Source organism: Penicillium coprophilum (assembly GCF_028826855.1).
Source record: "Penicillium coprophilum strain IBT 35676 chromosome Unknown utg000005l_segment0_segment0, whole genome shotgun sequence".
Taxonomy (NCBI): Eukaryota; Fungi; Ascomycota; class Eurotiomycetes; order Eurotiales; family Aspergillaceae; genus Penicillium; species Penicillium coprophilum.
In genome coordinates this window covers 2,362,140-2,377,038 of record NW_026622724.1, presented here as the reverse complement: position 1 = coordinate 2,377,038, position 14,899 = coordinate 2,362,140, and the positions used below count along the sequence as shown (strand labels likewise).

Below are 14,899 nucleotides of genomic sequence, written 5' to 3'. Positions count from 1 at the left end.
GCTTTCGGCTATGCCATCGGTATTCCTGCTATGGGTTCTCCGTCGGCTGTCTGATTGTACCTAGATGGTAATCCAAATATTATCTCCAAGACGGAGTTCAATCACGCCCAGCAATTGGCATTGTTCAGCAGCTCCGTGTGGATCTGTTCCCCAGGATTTCAGTGCGATACGTCCGGGGATAAAAAGGGGCTCCCAGCCTTTGCCTTGGGGCTTCTTCTGGTCTTCTCTCATAGAATCTGGTTTGGTTTAGAAAATTATTATGAGCTCAATCAAAGAAGATGCCTCCCATGTTTCGAATGGAGAGGAAGGCGACCTGAAAAGGCTCGACACGGCGCACGGCGATGAAGCGATCAAGGTCCTTGCAGCTTATGATGGTGATCAAACCTGGACGCCAGAAGAGGAGAACAAGTTACGCAAAAAGATTGATATGAAGCTGCTTCCCGTCCTATGTATTACCTATGCGTTTCTCTACGCTGACAAGGTCCTGCTTGGACAAGCGGTATGACCATCTTGTCACCTACAATAGTGTACGAACTAATAGCCTTTGTAGGCTCTATTTGGGATCAAAGATGATCTTCATTTAAACAGCGGAAATCGATTCTCCATGGCTTCTTCCATCTTCTACCTTGGGTTCATCTTGGGAGCTTATCCAGTCACCGTCCTGGCTCAGAGGTTTCCCATTGAACGAGTGGCTTCGCTGGCCATCATAGTTTGGGGAACAACTTTGATTGTCACGCCTGCTTGTACGAACTTCCGAGGATTATACGCGCAACGATTCTTTCTTGGCTTCACCGAGGCTGGTATCAGTCCAATTTTCATGATGATCGTTGTATGTCACCTTTGCCACTCTCATCAAATGATCTCGACTCACTGTCATCTAGGGTGGATGGTACAAGAAGGATGAACAATCTCTGCGGATGGGGTATGTCATTACCCCAAAAACGTGCCGCCTCAACTTCTGGCTGACTCTTTTCTAGTGCCTGGTACTCGTGCACAGGTTATGTCTCCATTTTCTCGCCTCTTGTCAACTACGCACTTGGACACCTGGGAGGAGCCTTTTCCCCTTGGTTCTATATGTACTTTCTCGCTGGTGGTCTCACTATACTCTGTGGTGTTCTGATTTACTTCGTCCTCCCCTCCGATCCCATCCGAGCGAAAGGCTTCAACGACAGAGAGCGCTTCATTGCAGTATCTCGCATGAGAACAAACAACTCAGGAGTCAGGAATACCCATTTCAAAGGTTCACAGGCCATTGAGCTCCTGACCGATATCAAATTCTGGCTGATCTTCTTCTACGCTCTATGTGGTATGTTCGCCAACGCGCCTATTTCGACCTTCCAGGCTATCATTATTGATGGCTTTGGCTTTAACCCACTCAACTCCTTGCTTCTTATGATACCCTCGGGTGTTTATGCCGGTACCATGATGTTGATCACAACCTATCTGGCTTACAAATTCCCTGGCTGGCGCGCATACCTCGTCATCATGTCCCAATTGGTTACTATGACTGCTGCTATCATGCTCTGGCTTTTGCCTCGGTCGGAACTAGGAGCGCTCCTTTTTGCCTGCTATATTCTCACGACGACCGGCGCTGGGTATGCAGTGACAATGGGCCTTTTCCTTGCGAACAACGCTGGCTATACCAAGCGATCGCTCGCTTCTTCCGGGCTATACATTGGATACTCACTCGGTTAGCTTTTCCCCATATGTGAGAAAGTGCTGTTACTGATCTCTACTAGGCAATTTTGCAGGACCACAGGTCTTCCGACACGAAGATTCACCTCATTATAATCTGGGATTCATCGTGGTAGTTATAACCGCAATAATTGCTGGTCTGCTTGTGTTGATTTATCGCATCATTTGCTCGATGGAGAACCGCCGCCGTGACAAGATGGGAACCATGGAAGGCTTTGAACATGCCTATGAGGATGACCTGACCGATAATATGGTAAGTGACCCGTGTTACAATTTGGTTTCATTTATTCACTAAGACGCAGAATATGCAATTCCGGTATTCATTGTAAGAGCAGCGATGGCAGGCTTGTTTGGGATTAGTTTCGTGTTTCGTATTGGTGTAGCGAACTTGAAGTGCGATAGGTAGGCTAGCTTTGATCTCAGGAGGATAGAATATCATCCATGTCTACGGTGGATCTACGCGCTCATTAAGTAGCATTTCGTATGCTTCATTGCCATGTTCTAACCACCAGTTAATAGTCTCTGTCAATTCCCCGTGGCCCCATAGTCCAGATTACCTTCCGAATCGAGAAGGCGATGTAGCCAGCAGACCGAAGTTTCATTATGCCGCATCATTGAATAACTAGATACCTCTTAGTATCTGGCTATAGGTAGAGTATTATTCTTATAAGATCATTGAGGGCAAGATTCATTAATTTCATTCGTTCTTGATCTGCACTTATAAGGCAAGGAACAAGATTCTTTTCGTTCATTTGAACTCTCAACTCTTGTGGAAGGCAACCATCGGGGTCGTCGAAAGTCTTTCATATTACCATAGAAGGAAGAACAATTGTTGGATAAAAGGGTGGGAAAGTAGGTATAAATTGAAGTTCGGACTACATAAAATAAACATAACCAGTCAAACTAAGAGATATCAAGGCCTGGAACACATCTTCAAGGGTTGATCTATTTCGCTACCCAGCTCATATCGTTGCCAGTATAGGCCTCAGGCCCTGACTTGGCAACCTTCACATACCATCCCAGATCGGCATCCGGTTTCATTTCCCACTCAGTGAATCCATTGCCTAGGAAGCGGAACGGATTCCCCGAGTTGTAAGCAATATCATAATGCTCCGAGCGGATCTCGCCTAGTAGACGGCGGAACAGAATAGCACTACCTGCGAAAAGATGTGTGACTCGGCCGTCCACGGTGCCTCTCTTGTACCAGCTGCGACAAGAGCCGGACCACACCAATGTCTTGTGGATTTCATCTTGATATTTTCCAAATGCGTGGACAGAGGATGATTTTGGGACCATGTATTTGATGTCTTCTGTGGCAATTTTCTTGATCATTTTCACGAAATAGTCGCCTGTCCAGTTCAAGGCCTCCACGAGGGAGCCATGGCCGCAGAGGCAGTTGGGACCGGCCATCGTGAAGTAATTGGGGAAGTCATCGGTTCCTACTGAAAGATAGGATGTGGGCTCATCCTTCCATTTCTGAGCGAGGTTGACTCCATTCTGGCCAACGAGAGGGTATTGAGGGCACTTGGAAACGTCAAAGCCAGTCGCACAAACCACTAAAATACTTTGTTAGAAATTTCTGGAAATGTTGGCTAAGGGATACTAAACTTACAAACATCGCACTCAAATTCTTGCCCGTCGGCAGTGACAATACCCTTCTCGGTGATTTTGGTTATTGGGCTGGAGGTGAGACTGCAATTCGGTTTTGAGAACGACTCCAGGTACCCAGGGCCTGGGGTAACTCGACGGCAACCGATCTCCCATTTGGGGATCAGCTGTTCACACAGCACAGGGTCATGGTTGAGCTTCTCGGCCATTTGGGCTGATGCGAGGGCCACGGTAGTTTCATTGGGCTCCCCTTTCATGAACTATATAATGTCTCTTGTTAAATTCAATCAAACGGAAGAGTTGAAAGGTGAGATCTCACCAAGCGGAATGCCTTGTTAGTACGGTGAATAATTCCTTTACGATATTCTCTGTGTTGGACGGGATCACGGAAGCTCTTTTTTTCTTCTTCGAGGAATTCCGGGTTGGTATCTTCAGTTTCTCGCCCAAGATGTTTTGAGGGCGGGACACGATAATAGACCCAAGCTGGACCACGAATAAAGTTGCGCACCGTCGTACCGGGAAGTTTGGTCATTTGAGGTACAATCTGGATTCCCGATGACCCATTGCCAATGACAGCTATCCGCTTGTTGGAGTAATCGAAGTCATGGTCCCATCGTGCAGAGTGCGTAACATGACCTTTGAAATCGGAGAGTCCGGTGATCTTTGGCCAGGCAGGGCTCCTGTCGAAATGTTAATTGGGCTTATCTTGAAATTCACATGAGACTGGTTGAGTACGTACACCAAGTTACCTTGGCCCGATATTAAAATGTCACAATACTCATCACGCTCCACTCCATCGTGCTTCACAGTAATCTTCCATTTTCCAGAATCTTCCTGCCAGTAGGCACCGACCACTTGAGTTTCTAACTGAATATCACGATCTAGATTCCACTTTTTCACTGTTGTCTTGATGTATTCTTGAATCGCAGGTCCGCTGGAATAGAAGCGGGGCCAGTCTGGGTTGGGGTCAAATGGGAAGGCCTGGGTCTGTCAGCAGAGAACCTAGATCAGAAGCGGTGGCCGTAGACTTACGTAGATATGAGATGGCACATCGCACTGAACACCGGGGTATGTGTTGACTAGCCATGTTCCTCCAATATCGCTTCGGCCTTCAAAGATCGTATGATCAACAAAGTCCTGAAGCTCAGGGTAGGCATGTTGGAATTTGTGCGCAAGCACAAGCCCAGAAAAGCCGGCGCCAATCGTGATGATACGGAGCTTGCGAGGGTTGAGGGCGTATTGGTCATTGAATGGAACTGAATGTTCCTCGAATCGGTCGCCAGTCGACTTCGGACCATCGGTAGTTTTTCCGTTGATGTGGTCAGCGAAATGTGAACGCAACGTCTCAGGAAGGTCTCTCGCGCTTTTGGTATTGAAAGCCGCCGGAACCTTACCATCTGCCACGGGTGACGTTGGTAGGTCTGGGGTCACGATTGATGGTGCCATTCTCGTGGGAAAGCCGTCTCGATGGAAGATGACGAGGGGGTGGAGATCCAAGTTGAGCTTTTGACAACGCGAAAGCTCTCTGGGCTAGAAAGGCAATCGACAGTTTGAGCCTCTTGGTCTGTCTTTTTGTCGAGAGTCCCCAACTTTATACTAGAACAGGAACGCGGGATACAACCCCCGCTACGCCTACATCCCCTGCCCAGCCTAAGAGGAGGCCGTTCTGTGCCGACAGAGCAATCCATCCCGCCCCACATCACGCCGTGACTTAACTCAAGCGAATTACTTGCCGAAGAGTTCAGACATACTTGCAACGAAGGCCAAGGCTGGGGTAGCCGAGATACTCCGGCGGAAAGGGGCTAGCGTGACACGTGCCTCCGGCAATCCATTTCTGGACACGCCGACATTGTTTGTCACTTGTCCCTGTCTCGGTTGTAAGCAAGAGTCCTCTGAGTCCGAAACGGGCTGCGGATGATCCTTCGAATTGCAAATACTGGCGACTGTGCGGTTTCGCTCAAAGAAAAATTGGGCGGGTGGCACTACTCGGCCTACACATCCGCCCATAGGGAAAATGTCGGTTGGAAGCAATATACCCGTCTATCGACTAGGTGGGTACACAGAAAGTTCACATTTTATCTATGGATGGGATGTCCCCTTGGATGCGGTATGCCTTGACTGCGGTATGCCTGTACACAACAACTTGACCTCTGCTCGGCCTCGGGAGGCTTCCCACAGCTAGGGTTCTACAAAGCCCACAAATGGGCGCAGACCCCAGGCCCAAAGCCCAACCAGCAGTGGACCATGGGCTCAACCTTCGAAGCCCAACTCCACCCAATCGGCTATAATGGGGCCACTCAGGGGGTTGAACTAGGAACTTATAATCAATGTGTTCTGACCCTTCTACTTATCATAACGACTTCAAATTTAGAATCTATAATCTTAAGTACTCTGTAACGATACCATCTACATTCAAATAAAGTCCAAGTAGTTGAAGTCGAGAAATAAACTCCGAGATCAGATATATATTTTAGATCTAGGTGGGAATACCACCATTTTCTAAATGAACCACTATAATTTATTATCTTTCTAAATAGTTCGTTTTCTCGCGTTTAAACGTGATTGAGATACTGATCATTTGTTCACAATATCAAATTGCGATGATAAAACATTATCCCAAAATCTATATATAGAGTGATCAAGAAAATGTCACATTTTCAGATTACTTACATTGTTTGGTACTTTTTGGGCTTTCACCCCGGGCCCCAAACCCAACCCAGTAGTGGGTTGGGGCGGGTTGGACTTTCGGCTTCGTGGGCTTTGCGGAGCGCTACCCACGGCCTACCTTCCCACAAGCGACAACCATATGGCACAGTACCACAATACCTGATCGCTCAGCGATCTTGAAATAATATCAATAAATGATGTGGATAAGAACAGTTCCTACCATGATGTTTCGTGGCCGCAGTCATGACTGAGTCGCAGTTAAGGCAATCTGCCCCCGGGACAGAAACACGCAAACGCGCTGAACTCGCGTGTATATCATGCTAGTCTAAGAATATTGCATATTTCCCACCATCTGTCCATGGAACTTCCAACGTACTAAGAAGACTCCACAGATTATATGTGATCTTTAAGCTCTGCTACTTCAAGGCCAAAGCAGTTGCAGCACTTGTTCATCAATGGGCAGGGTCTGTAGATCCGTGTCTCCCTTCGTAAAATCTCTACCGAGAGTCAGCAAAGCTAACGGCCTATCACGGTGGCGATGATCAGGGCGATGTTGCATCCTCGCACTTCAGCGTAACGCAAACCGATGCTGGCATTGGCGCTGGTAATATGTACATGCATATGGGCCAATATTGACTCAACTCATCACCTAGCTCATCCAAAAGTTCTTGGCTTCGATCCGAGGCTTCTTTTACATCCCGGGTAGATCGCCTTCAATATGCCCAGGGCTACTCAGATACCTGAGCAGTCTAGATCCAAAATGGCAGGAAGGAACTGAAAATGATGCGGGCGCTTGCCGATCTGTTTGAACAAACATTTGAGAGGTTACGATCGAATGACAGATACCTAAGCTCAGAGGAGTTGCCCAATCGTCACTTGGGAAATAAGCAAATCGCTCGATCTCTCAACTCCAATAATGAAGTATTGCACAACGATATAGAGTAGATAGATTATTTTAGTTTTGTTTCCAGTCAGACGAGCTTAGTTGCTGGCAAGCTTCTCACTCAACAGATAGAAAACATGAACTTGGTTTTTTTTTTTTTGGATGGCTTGAGTGACCTGGCCTCCGAAACAATTTCCAAGTATCAAAACCTTTTGGACGCACTTGACCGCTGGGCTGATCCCAGTGTATATGTGTAATCTTAGTTGACAGGAGGCGGGAAAGTTTACCTCATGCTGCATTCAACCGATAGCTTCGCTTAGCCTTTTGGGTTACCATTTGACTGGTCAGCTAGTTGATAGTTCTATCTAATCACTCACACGTCAAGGCATGACCCAACCGCCTACACAACTCCATGAAATGGTCAGTTGGCTCACATCAACCTGGTGGTACAAATGCAAATAGAAATCACGGCAATTATCCACCAGGGTGCGGATTTGCTAATATAATACCAGTTCCGAGCGCCGAGACCGTCGGCAATTCCGGCACCTGATCAAGAGGTTATAATAACACAACCCCTTGCTGGAATCAGAGCTCATCCACAAGCACCCAGCTCAGTGGTATCACAGAGATTTTGTCTACGATTACCTGCCACATGATGTGTGACTTTTCAAAATACGGCGTTCCCAGCCAGGAGTGGCTACGTGTGGAAGCCACGTTGCCAGTCGTGAAAGAACAGAGTTTGTCAGAGCTGAAGCTAGCCGCCAACGAAGGCAGGGAGTCTGTGGCGCGACAGGCGATGGCAGAGTTTTCGAACCAAGTCTCTACGCGTGATCACTTGATTTCTGGCCGGGATGGGTACAAATTAGAGGCAAGAAGCTATCGTCCAATCTCGATATCTCCCACCGAGGTCCTGCCCATTTACATCCATTTTCATGGGGGTGGTTTTTTGTTCGGTACCTTGAGCTCAGAAGATGCGATATGCTCAAGGCTGGCTATCAACACACAAGCTGTTGTTGTCAATGTCAACTACCGCCATACCCCTGAATATACGTATCCAACCGCCTGGAACGATGCCGAAGACGCGTTTCTATGGGTCTGTCAGAACACTGCTCAATTGTACGGTGATCCAGACAGAATCGTCATTGGTGGAATATCGGCTGGTGCGTGGCTTACCGCTTCTTTGACACGGGCAGCATCGAGCTCGAAACTTGCAGTCTCGCCGACGCCCACCATTTGTGGCCAGGTGCTAATGATCCCTGCTTTGGTGTATACTGAATGTTATGACTCTCAAATGCGTCAAATAAAAGACCCTGTTGTCTCATCCTATTCCCAGAATAAAAACGCACCGATCCTGGATATGCGCAGGAAGCAGTTGTTTAACAGTCTCTTAAAAGTGGAACATCCAGATCCGACTGACCAACGGCTAAATCCTGGGCTTTTATCTGCTGATGATGCGAAGAACCTGCCACCAACAACTCTTGGAATTGCGGGCTATGATCCTCTCAGAGACGAAGGGCTGCTATACGGGAAACTCTTGACCGAGAACGGGTGAGTGAATACTACGTCAGGCTTGATCTCTGTCTCTTCACTAACACACTTTCAAAGTGTACCCACCAATGTCAATGTCTTTAAGGGTGTACCACATGGCTTCCGACGCTTCGGTGAGAGATTGTCAGTTTGCAAGCAATGGGATCGAGTCATGGAAGATGGAATTCGATGGGCTTTGGAGAAACCTTCTGCCTCCGGAAAGTTTATCGTTCAAGAATATTAAAGGGCTTTTTGATTTTTCAACATAGTAGAAGGACTAGGAATCTGCTCAAAATACATTCGCGCGTTTATAGTCTTTCATTCCTCGGGGTCTGTGATAATTTCTTTAGACTAGACTTTACAATTGCTGTCTATCTATCATCAACGAGTTGGCTGTAGTATACAGGCGTCATAACAACCGTGGGATATTCTGTGTTGGAAGAGGAGAAAAAGCGACCTCGCTCACTTTGTCGATTTGAGTATCCCTCTACTCATAATTTTCTAGATTAGAAGTATCTACTTCCATAATATGTATCACGGCATGCCAACACGATTGACAATTCCCTCAATGAGACAATTTCCAAACCGCTTTACTACTCCTCCCTTCTCCTAATTTCTCCTTATTTCCCCCTCTTCCCCCGTTCCCCCGGATTCCCGACAAAACGCGGGGTACGCTGGCCGATGCCGGACTCGGCCATGTCGGTTATCCCAATCAGGAAGGCCGGAATAGAGCCTTTCGGCACATGTTCCGATAATATCGCACCTTCTCCGTTCTATTGGGATCTTACCTAGGACCTAAGCCGGAGATTCGGCAAGAATACCCCTCTAATGACTACCGCGAATGTTATTTATGACTACAACACCATGCTCATAGAAAGAATTTTCCTTAGAAATTCCAAGACAAGTATAGGCACTACATTCAGACAAGATCTTGAGCTACTTGGAGTTCAAAATTGTACCTAGTATTGTCTCTTCTTCTCAACCATGTCACCACCGTCAGCTATTATAGACCCAATGGCTTCAGTCATGACGCCGCCCAGTTTCCCAAATGGGTTTACCAACAAGGGCACTAAGAGCTCCCATCATCATCATCGCCTCAATCCCGAGTATACCATTGTCGAACAGCCTATCGGGACCCGGAGACCACTTCGCGTAGTCTGCCTTGGTGCGGGCTACTCGGGTCTTATGATGGGTATCGTTTTCAATGAACGTATGAAGAATGCCAATGCAGAAATTGTGATTTATGAACGAAACGCTGATCTGGGAGGAACTTGGTATGAGAACCGGTAAGCCGAATAAGCTCTGGATTACACCTACAAGATCACTGTAACTAATCTATTGGTTACAGATACCCGGGATGTCAGTGTGATATCCCAGCACATAACTATGCGTACAGCTTTGCTGCCAACCCGGAGTGGCCGAATTATTATGCGACATCAGAGCAGATCCATTCTTACATGAAAGATGTCGCCAAACAATATGAAGTTGAGAAATACATCCGCCTTCAGCATTCGGTTGAATCTGCGATTTGGAATGAGGAAAAAGGGAAGTGGAATCTCCAGATTAGGCACGGCTCTAGTCTAATCCCAGACGAATGTGATGTCTTCATCAATGCAAGCGGCGTGTTGAAGTAGGTAATCCCTTTCTGGTAATCTCACATATGGCATGTTGACATAATGCTATCGCAGCAACTGGAAGTGGCCCTCTATTGAGGGACTAGAAAGTTATAAAGGAAGACTTATGCACTCGGCGCATTGGGATTCCACTTACGATTTTACCGGTAAACGCGTTGCCTGTATCGGAATCGGATCCTCGGGCATTCAGATTGTCCCTAAACTTGCCAGTGGTACGTTCACAGACTTCGTCGATTGCCTATATCGAGTAACTTACTTTTCCAGTTGTCAAGAATATGGACTGCTACGTACGAAGCCAAACTTGGATCAGCCCAGCTCCTGGGATCAATGAACCGACCGCAAATGACCCAGAAATGGACAAAGATTATAATTTTGCAGAAAGCACCTTAGAGCTATTCAAGGATCCTAAAGTCCTTCGTGACTATCGCGCCGCCATTATGAACCGACGAGCAGAGAATTTCAATCGCGTAATTGCTGATTGCGACCTTCAAAAGCAAGCTCAAGATATGTTCCGAAAGTCTATGACTGACCGGTTGGGCAACAGCGAGAAAGGAAAGCGTGCAGCTGAACTCCTTGTTCCCTCCTTCCCAGTTGGATGCCGTCGCCAAACACCCGGGCCGGGTTTCTTGGAAGCTATTATCCAGGACAATGTCGAACTGAGATGGGACGACGTCTCAAAAATCACCGAGGGAGGAATTCTGACGCGAAGCGGCGTGGAGTTGGAATATGACATTATTGTCTGTGCTACGGGCTTTGACACTTCATTCAAACCTTCATTCCCACTAGTCGGTCGCAATGGAGTCAATATGGCAGAAAAGTGGGAAAAAGACGTCCCCAAGGCATATATGGGCATGTGTGTGCCAGAATTTCCGAACTACTTTTGTAAGTTTTGCTCCCTTCAACTGTGATTTCTTTTTACTTACGGGTTTAGGCTTTGTTGGACCCAATTCACCACTCGCTAACGGATCCCTGATTCTGGGAATTCAAGCGACCGCGGCATATATCTACAAATGGATGGAGAAGATGCAAACAGAGGGCATTCGCAGCTTTGAAATCGAAGATGATGTCAACGAAGAGTACAATCAGCATATCCAAAAGTACCTTGAACGTACAGTATGGACTCGAGATTGTCGCAGTTGGTACAAGCGTGGTACTATTGATGGTCCAGTTATCGCCATATACGGCGGATCCATCTTCCATCTCTTGGAAGCCATGAAGAACCCGCGCTGGGAGGACTTTAAGATGGACCGGACACCTGAAGCAAAGATCAACCGCTTCTCGTATCTGGGCAATGGAACTACCCTAAGAGAAGCTAAGGGAGGTGACATCGGTGCCACGCAAACGCTGGACTTTGATGAGTTTTGGAACCTGTTTAATCTCCCACAGATCCATGATTAGAGGCTATTAGGGCAACTGTGTATATACAACTTCCATATCGTTTTGTTTTCTGTTCGTAGTGCGACATTAGGACTCGATGTCTTTCAGATAATAACAACCTGTAGATCTTTGCATTCTTTCTTCCGTCTAGCATGTTTGACTATACCGGTAGATTTGGATATTCATAATCATCTCCGTATGTGACCCCTAGCAAAAACGATAACGAAGACAATAATCACTTTTTGGATTGCAACCAGGTGTAAATGGGCACCCACTTTCAAGCATACTCTAGCACGAAAGTCAACTCTTGTGTTCCATCAACCACACCGAGGTTGATCGCGAACACGGCACACGAAGACATCAGGCCCACTTGTCCCTTATCATTACTGATCTCGATATGGAAGTCATCCTCCGGTCCCAAACTAGTCCCCGCCTGCTGCAACGGGTCCACCGGCTTGAGAGTAAAAGCCCACGCCGTTTCTTTGGCTCCACCGTACAAGAAGGATCTCTGGTACTCAGGAATTGTCGGTGTACCTTGTAAATAGGTGTTTGCCATGTCACTGCAAACTATGTATTTACCGCCAGCAAGAACACGCCCCTTGGGCTCGGTGGTAGCGAGTGTACCGTGCACATTGAAGACAGTGTGGTCCCCCTTCTCGGCGAAATAGATTTCGCGCAGTGAATTACCAATTTGTTTCTTCCACTCTAGCACGGCGGGAGTCCTTTGCAATGCACGATGATTCTGACCGTCACGCCAGTATTCCCTCCTCCCAGTCAAGCTACCCACTACTACTCGTCAGTATCATACCCAGTATTCGTTTGCTGAACAGTCATACATATAAGGCCTGAAGGTTCCTTTCGAATGCTCAGGTACTTTCCGGTTGTTTTCTCCTTGAAACGGACTGGGACAGTGGTCTTGTTGAACACCGGCTCCTTCTTTTCGCCATTCTGGACGTTCTCGAATAGCTTTTTGGTGTTTTCATGCCCGGGAATTCTAGATATCAGATCCTCAATCGAAAGGAGGTTTTCTTGCTGTTTTATTGGGATTAGGATGTTTTCTCGCGATGGCAGGAGTATATGTGGCACACTAACCTTGACCACTCGCCAGTTATAAAAGGATGCCACGGTGGCACACCAAGCTGGGGGACTTTCACAATTATCAGCTTCACCTGCGTCAGTCAATGCAAAGGACAACATACTTATTGCAAAGCAAAGTATCACCACCCTTAGCCTCCCACGTCATGCTTACGTCCAACGAGCTTTCACTATTGTCCTTCTTGTTTGCACTCGACGATCCATAGCTAGCGCTAGCGGAAGCCTGCACATATGGTGACGAAAAGCTCAGACTAGCAGCCACTTTCATTGCTTTCGATTTCTCAGATACACTGCTAGTTCCCATGGCGGCTGAGTCCTCTGTGGCATGTAGCCGACCACCCAACTCAATGCGGGTGGCAAAGAAGGTTCCTAGATATTTTTGATTAGAAACAACATCCACCGATTCAACGACAAAATGAATATTATGTACCATATTTGGCTTTGAAAGCCTGGACAGATGCCTGATCTTTGACATGCTTGAGAGCCTCAGCGCACTCATCGGAGAGTTCCAGGCTTTCTTCATCAAGTTGGAGGACCACACGAGGGAACTGATCACCAGAGTTAATCGATTGATCATCGTCAGATCAATAAGGAACTCACATTGTAAGTGATGGTCATGTGCTTTTTATTTTCCGTCCTAGCCTTAGAACCGGATGATTGCTCTTCGTTCTTGAAGCCGGCCTGAGCTCCAGCGCCATAGCCAAAGAATCCCCCACCACTAGTTTACTCGATTAGCTTTTGAAGATCTCTGCGCACGAATACAAAACCAAAGGTGCATACTTACACGGCAAGCTCAGCAGCAGCCTCAGAGAGAGAACTAGAGGCAATGGCCTCCGCGACGGAGGAATCATTCTCAGACACCGCGACATAGGAGTCATCCTCAACTCTGAAACGAGGGATGATCAAATTTTTCTAGGCATATTCATTAGCTCGGCCTTTTCCCACATACCGGACCTTATGGAACGAAAATAAATACCACGGGGATAACGATGTCTTTGTTATCCAATGAAGCATTGAAATCATGAAACTGGCGGGGTCTCAACTTGAACGCCGGATACATAGCTCTCTCGACCTTTTTGGGCACTCCACGGAGTGGTAATCTAACAAAACTTGCATGCAAAAGGGAATTGGCTTCCATAACGGTATTCCATTGTCCTTGGGTCATGTCGGTGGGGTGACTTGCAAAACCTTGTGTTAGTGAATTCCAAGGCAACATTCTATAAGGGGTACATACACAGCCGTTGCTTTACTGACTCCAGCCATAAAGTTGCCGTGGCTGTAGGAGCTCTTCAGGATATCTGGTTTGTCGATCGCGCCGATTTCCGATTTCTATCCAAGGTTAGTTCAGAGTACAATGACTGAATAAGACAATATGCATACTCGTAGCTCAAGATCTAGCTTCTCTTTCAGAAAGTCTTTGGTCACATCGTTCATCTCCGAAGTCAAAGAGCGAGATTTGAAATAGACAGCATATACTTGTGGCTCTAAGACTGGCTCCTCTCCTGTGGGCTATTACGGTCGTCAGTAAGACTTGTGTGAAAGAAGACAAAGAGGTTCTTACAACTTGGACAGAATATCCCTCAACTTGGACAGAATATCCCTGATTTTCAGGCTTCTGTTCGATCTTCGTTCCACCCCTATCGAGGGATTTAATATACTCGGTGAAAGGTAAACTCTCATTTGCAATAGCCCCAATCTTATTGCAAAAAGACGAGCCTTGTCTATAATCCTCTTAGTATTCAGATTGGTGTTTTCGGGACCTTTTGTGCTTAAATTGGCAGTCACCAACACATACAGCCTAACACTCAAACCGTTCTCGTTGTTTAGCATCCCACGAATGTCTGACAATGTCTTACCCTGGACATTTTTAAAACTTCCAAGGGTGACAAACTTGTCCATTTTGGCTTTTCCGGTGTTGTCATCATAGACGTAGATATCAAAGACCGCTTGGACGTCATTTTTGTTTGCTACGTTGCTGTCAGCATTTATACTTGAAGAGTATAGGAAAAAGCGAGCGAGACTTGCCTTCTTCGGCCTTTTTGTTCTTTTCATCCTCCAGCCTCTTCTCTTCGTCGGTTAGCTCGGTAGGCTGGGTCATATTGGGAAAAAAGTCACTTCGAAAATACTTCAATGAAGGAACGATAGAATTTGTTTGAAACTTCAAGCATTTGAAACCCGGGTGAGTCCCTCATATTTATTTGATGGCAGTGAGAGGCTATGTATGTTTTCATTCTCCCATTTCTGACCGCTGTTTCTTTCAAAGTGGGCACATTCTATCCTTACTTCATAGACATGACCTGTCAATCTTCAGTCTTGAGTAGGAGATGCTACTCATTCGGCCGAAGAAAAAGGGTTTGGCGGTGGGGAATCAAAATTATAGGTGGAAAGGTGTGATTGTGATATATCCTTGCCG

General features: G+C 46.7%; 6 protein-coding genes across 6 annotated transcripts; 3 read left to right on the top strand and 3 right to left on the bottom strand.

The window, feature by feature from the left end:
* Positions 1–259: 259 nt before the first annotated feature.
* N7500_008462 (Major facilitator superfamily domain general substrate transporter) lies at positions 260–2,024 on the top strand (the record flags this gene model as incomplete). Its single annotated transcript, XM_056679606.1, has 6 exons — positions 260–499; positions 551–829; positions 882–922; positions 978–1,690; positions 1,740–1,948; positions 1,998–2,024. 6 exons carry the CDS (start codon positions 260–262, stop codon positions 2,022–2,024), a joined length of 1,509 nt encoding a protein of 502 aa, XP_056529978.1.
* A 616-nt stretch (positions 2,025–2,640) lies between these two features.
* Positions 2,641–4,749, bottom strand: N7500_008461 (flavin-containing monooxygenase; the record flags this gene model as incomplete). The annotated part of the gene is made up of 5 exons (XM_056679605.1): positions 2,641–3,251; positions 3,308–3,563; positions 3,623–3,983; positions 4,043–4,284; positions 4,336–4,749. The coding sequence occupies 5 exons, from the start codon at positions 4,747–4,749 to the stop codon at positions 2,641–2,643; spliced, it is 1,884 nt and encodes a 627-aa protein (XP_056529977.1).
* Positions 4,750–5,028: 279 nt separating this feature from the next.
* Positions 5,029–5,310, bottom strand: N7500_008460 (uncharacterized protein; the record flags this gene model as incomplete). The annotated part of the gene is made up of 1 exon (XM_056679604.1): positions 5,029–5,310. One exon carries the CDS (start codon positions 5,308–5,310, stop codon positions 5,029–5,031), a length of 282 nt encoding a protein of 93 aa, XP_056529976.1.
* A 2,198-nt stretch (positions 5,311–7,508) lies between these two features.
* On the top strand, positions 7,509–8,624 carry N7500_008459 (alpha/beta hydrolase; the record flags this gene model as incomplete). The annotated part of the gene is made up of 2 exons (XM_056679603.1): positions 7,509–8,401; positions 8,459–8,624. 2 exons carry the CDS (start codon positions 7,509–7,511, stop codon positions 8,622–8,624), a joined length of 1,059 nt encoding a protein of 352 aa, XP_056529975.1.
* A 740-nt stretch (positions 8,625–9,364) lies between these two features.
* Positions 9,365–11,412, top strand: N7500_008458 (flavin-containing monooxygenase; the record flags this gene model as incomplete). Its single annotated transcript, XM_056679602.1, has 5 exons — positions 9,365–9,666; positions 9,729–10,010; positions 10,069–10,226; positions 10,279–10,896; positions 10,946–11,412. 5 exons carry the CDS (start codon positions 9,365–9,367, stop codon positions 11,410–11,412), a joined length of 1,827 nt encoding a protein of 608 aa, XP_056529974.1.
* A 256-nt stretch (positions 11,413–11,668) lies between these two features.
* On the bottom strand, positions 11,669–14,584 carry N7500_008457 (uncharacterized protein; the record flags this gene model as incomplete). Its single annotated transcript, XM_056679601.1, has 13 exons — positions 11,669–12,177; positions 12,228–12,423; positions 12,484–12,538; positions 12,591–12,855; positions 12,917–13,034; positions 13,087–13,204; positions 13,271–13,398; positions 13,463–13,664; positions 13,721–13,815; positions 13,867–13,995; positions 14,048–14,207; positions 14,282–14,461; positions 14,508–14,584. The coding sequence occupies 13 exons, from the start codon at positions 14,582–14,584 to the stop codon at positions 11,669–11,671; spliced, it is 2,232 nt and encodes a 743-aa protein (XP_056529973.1).
* Positions 14,585–14,899: the final 315 nt, after the last annotated feature.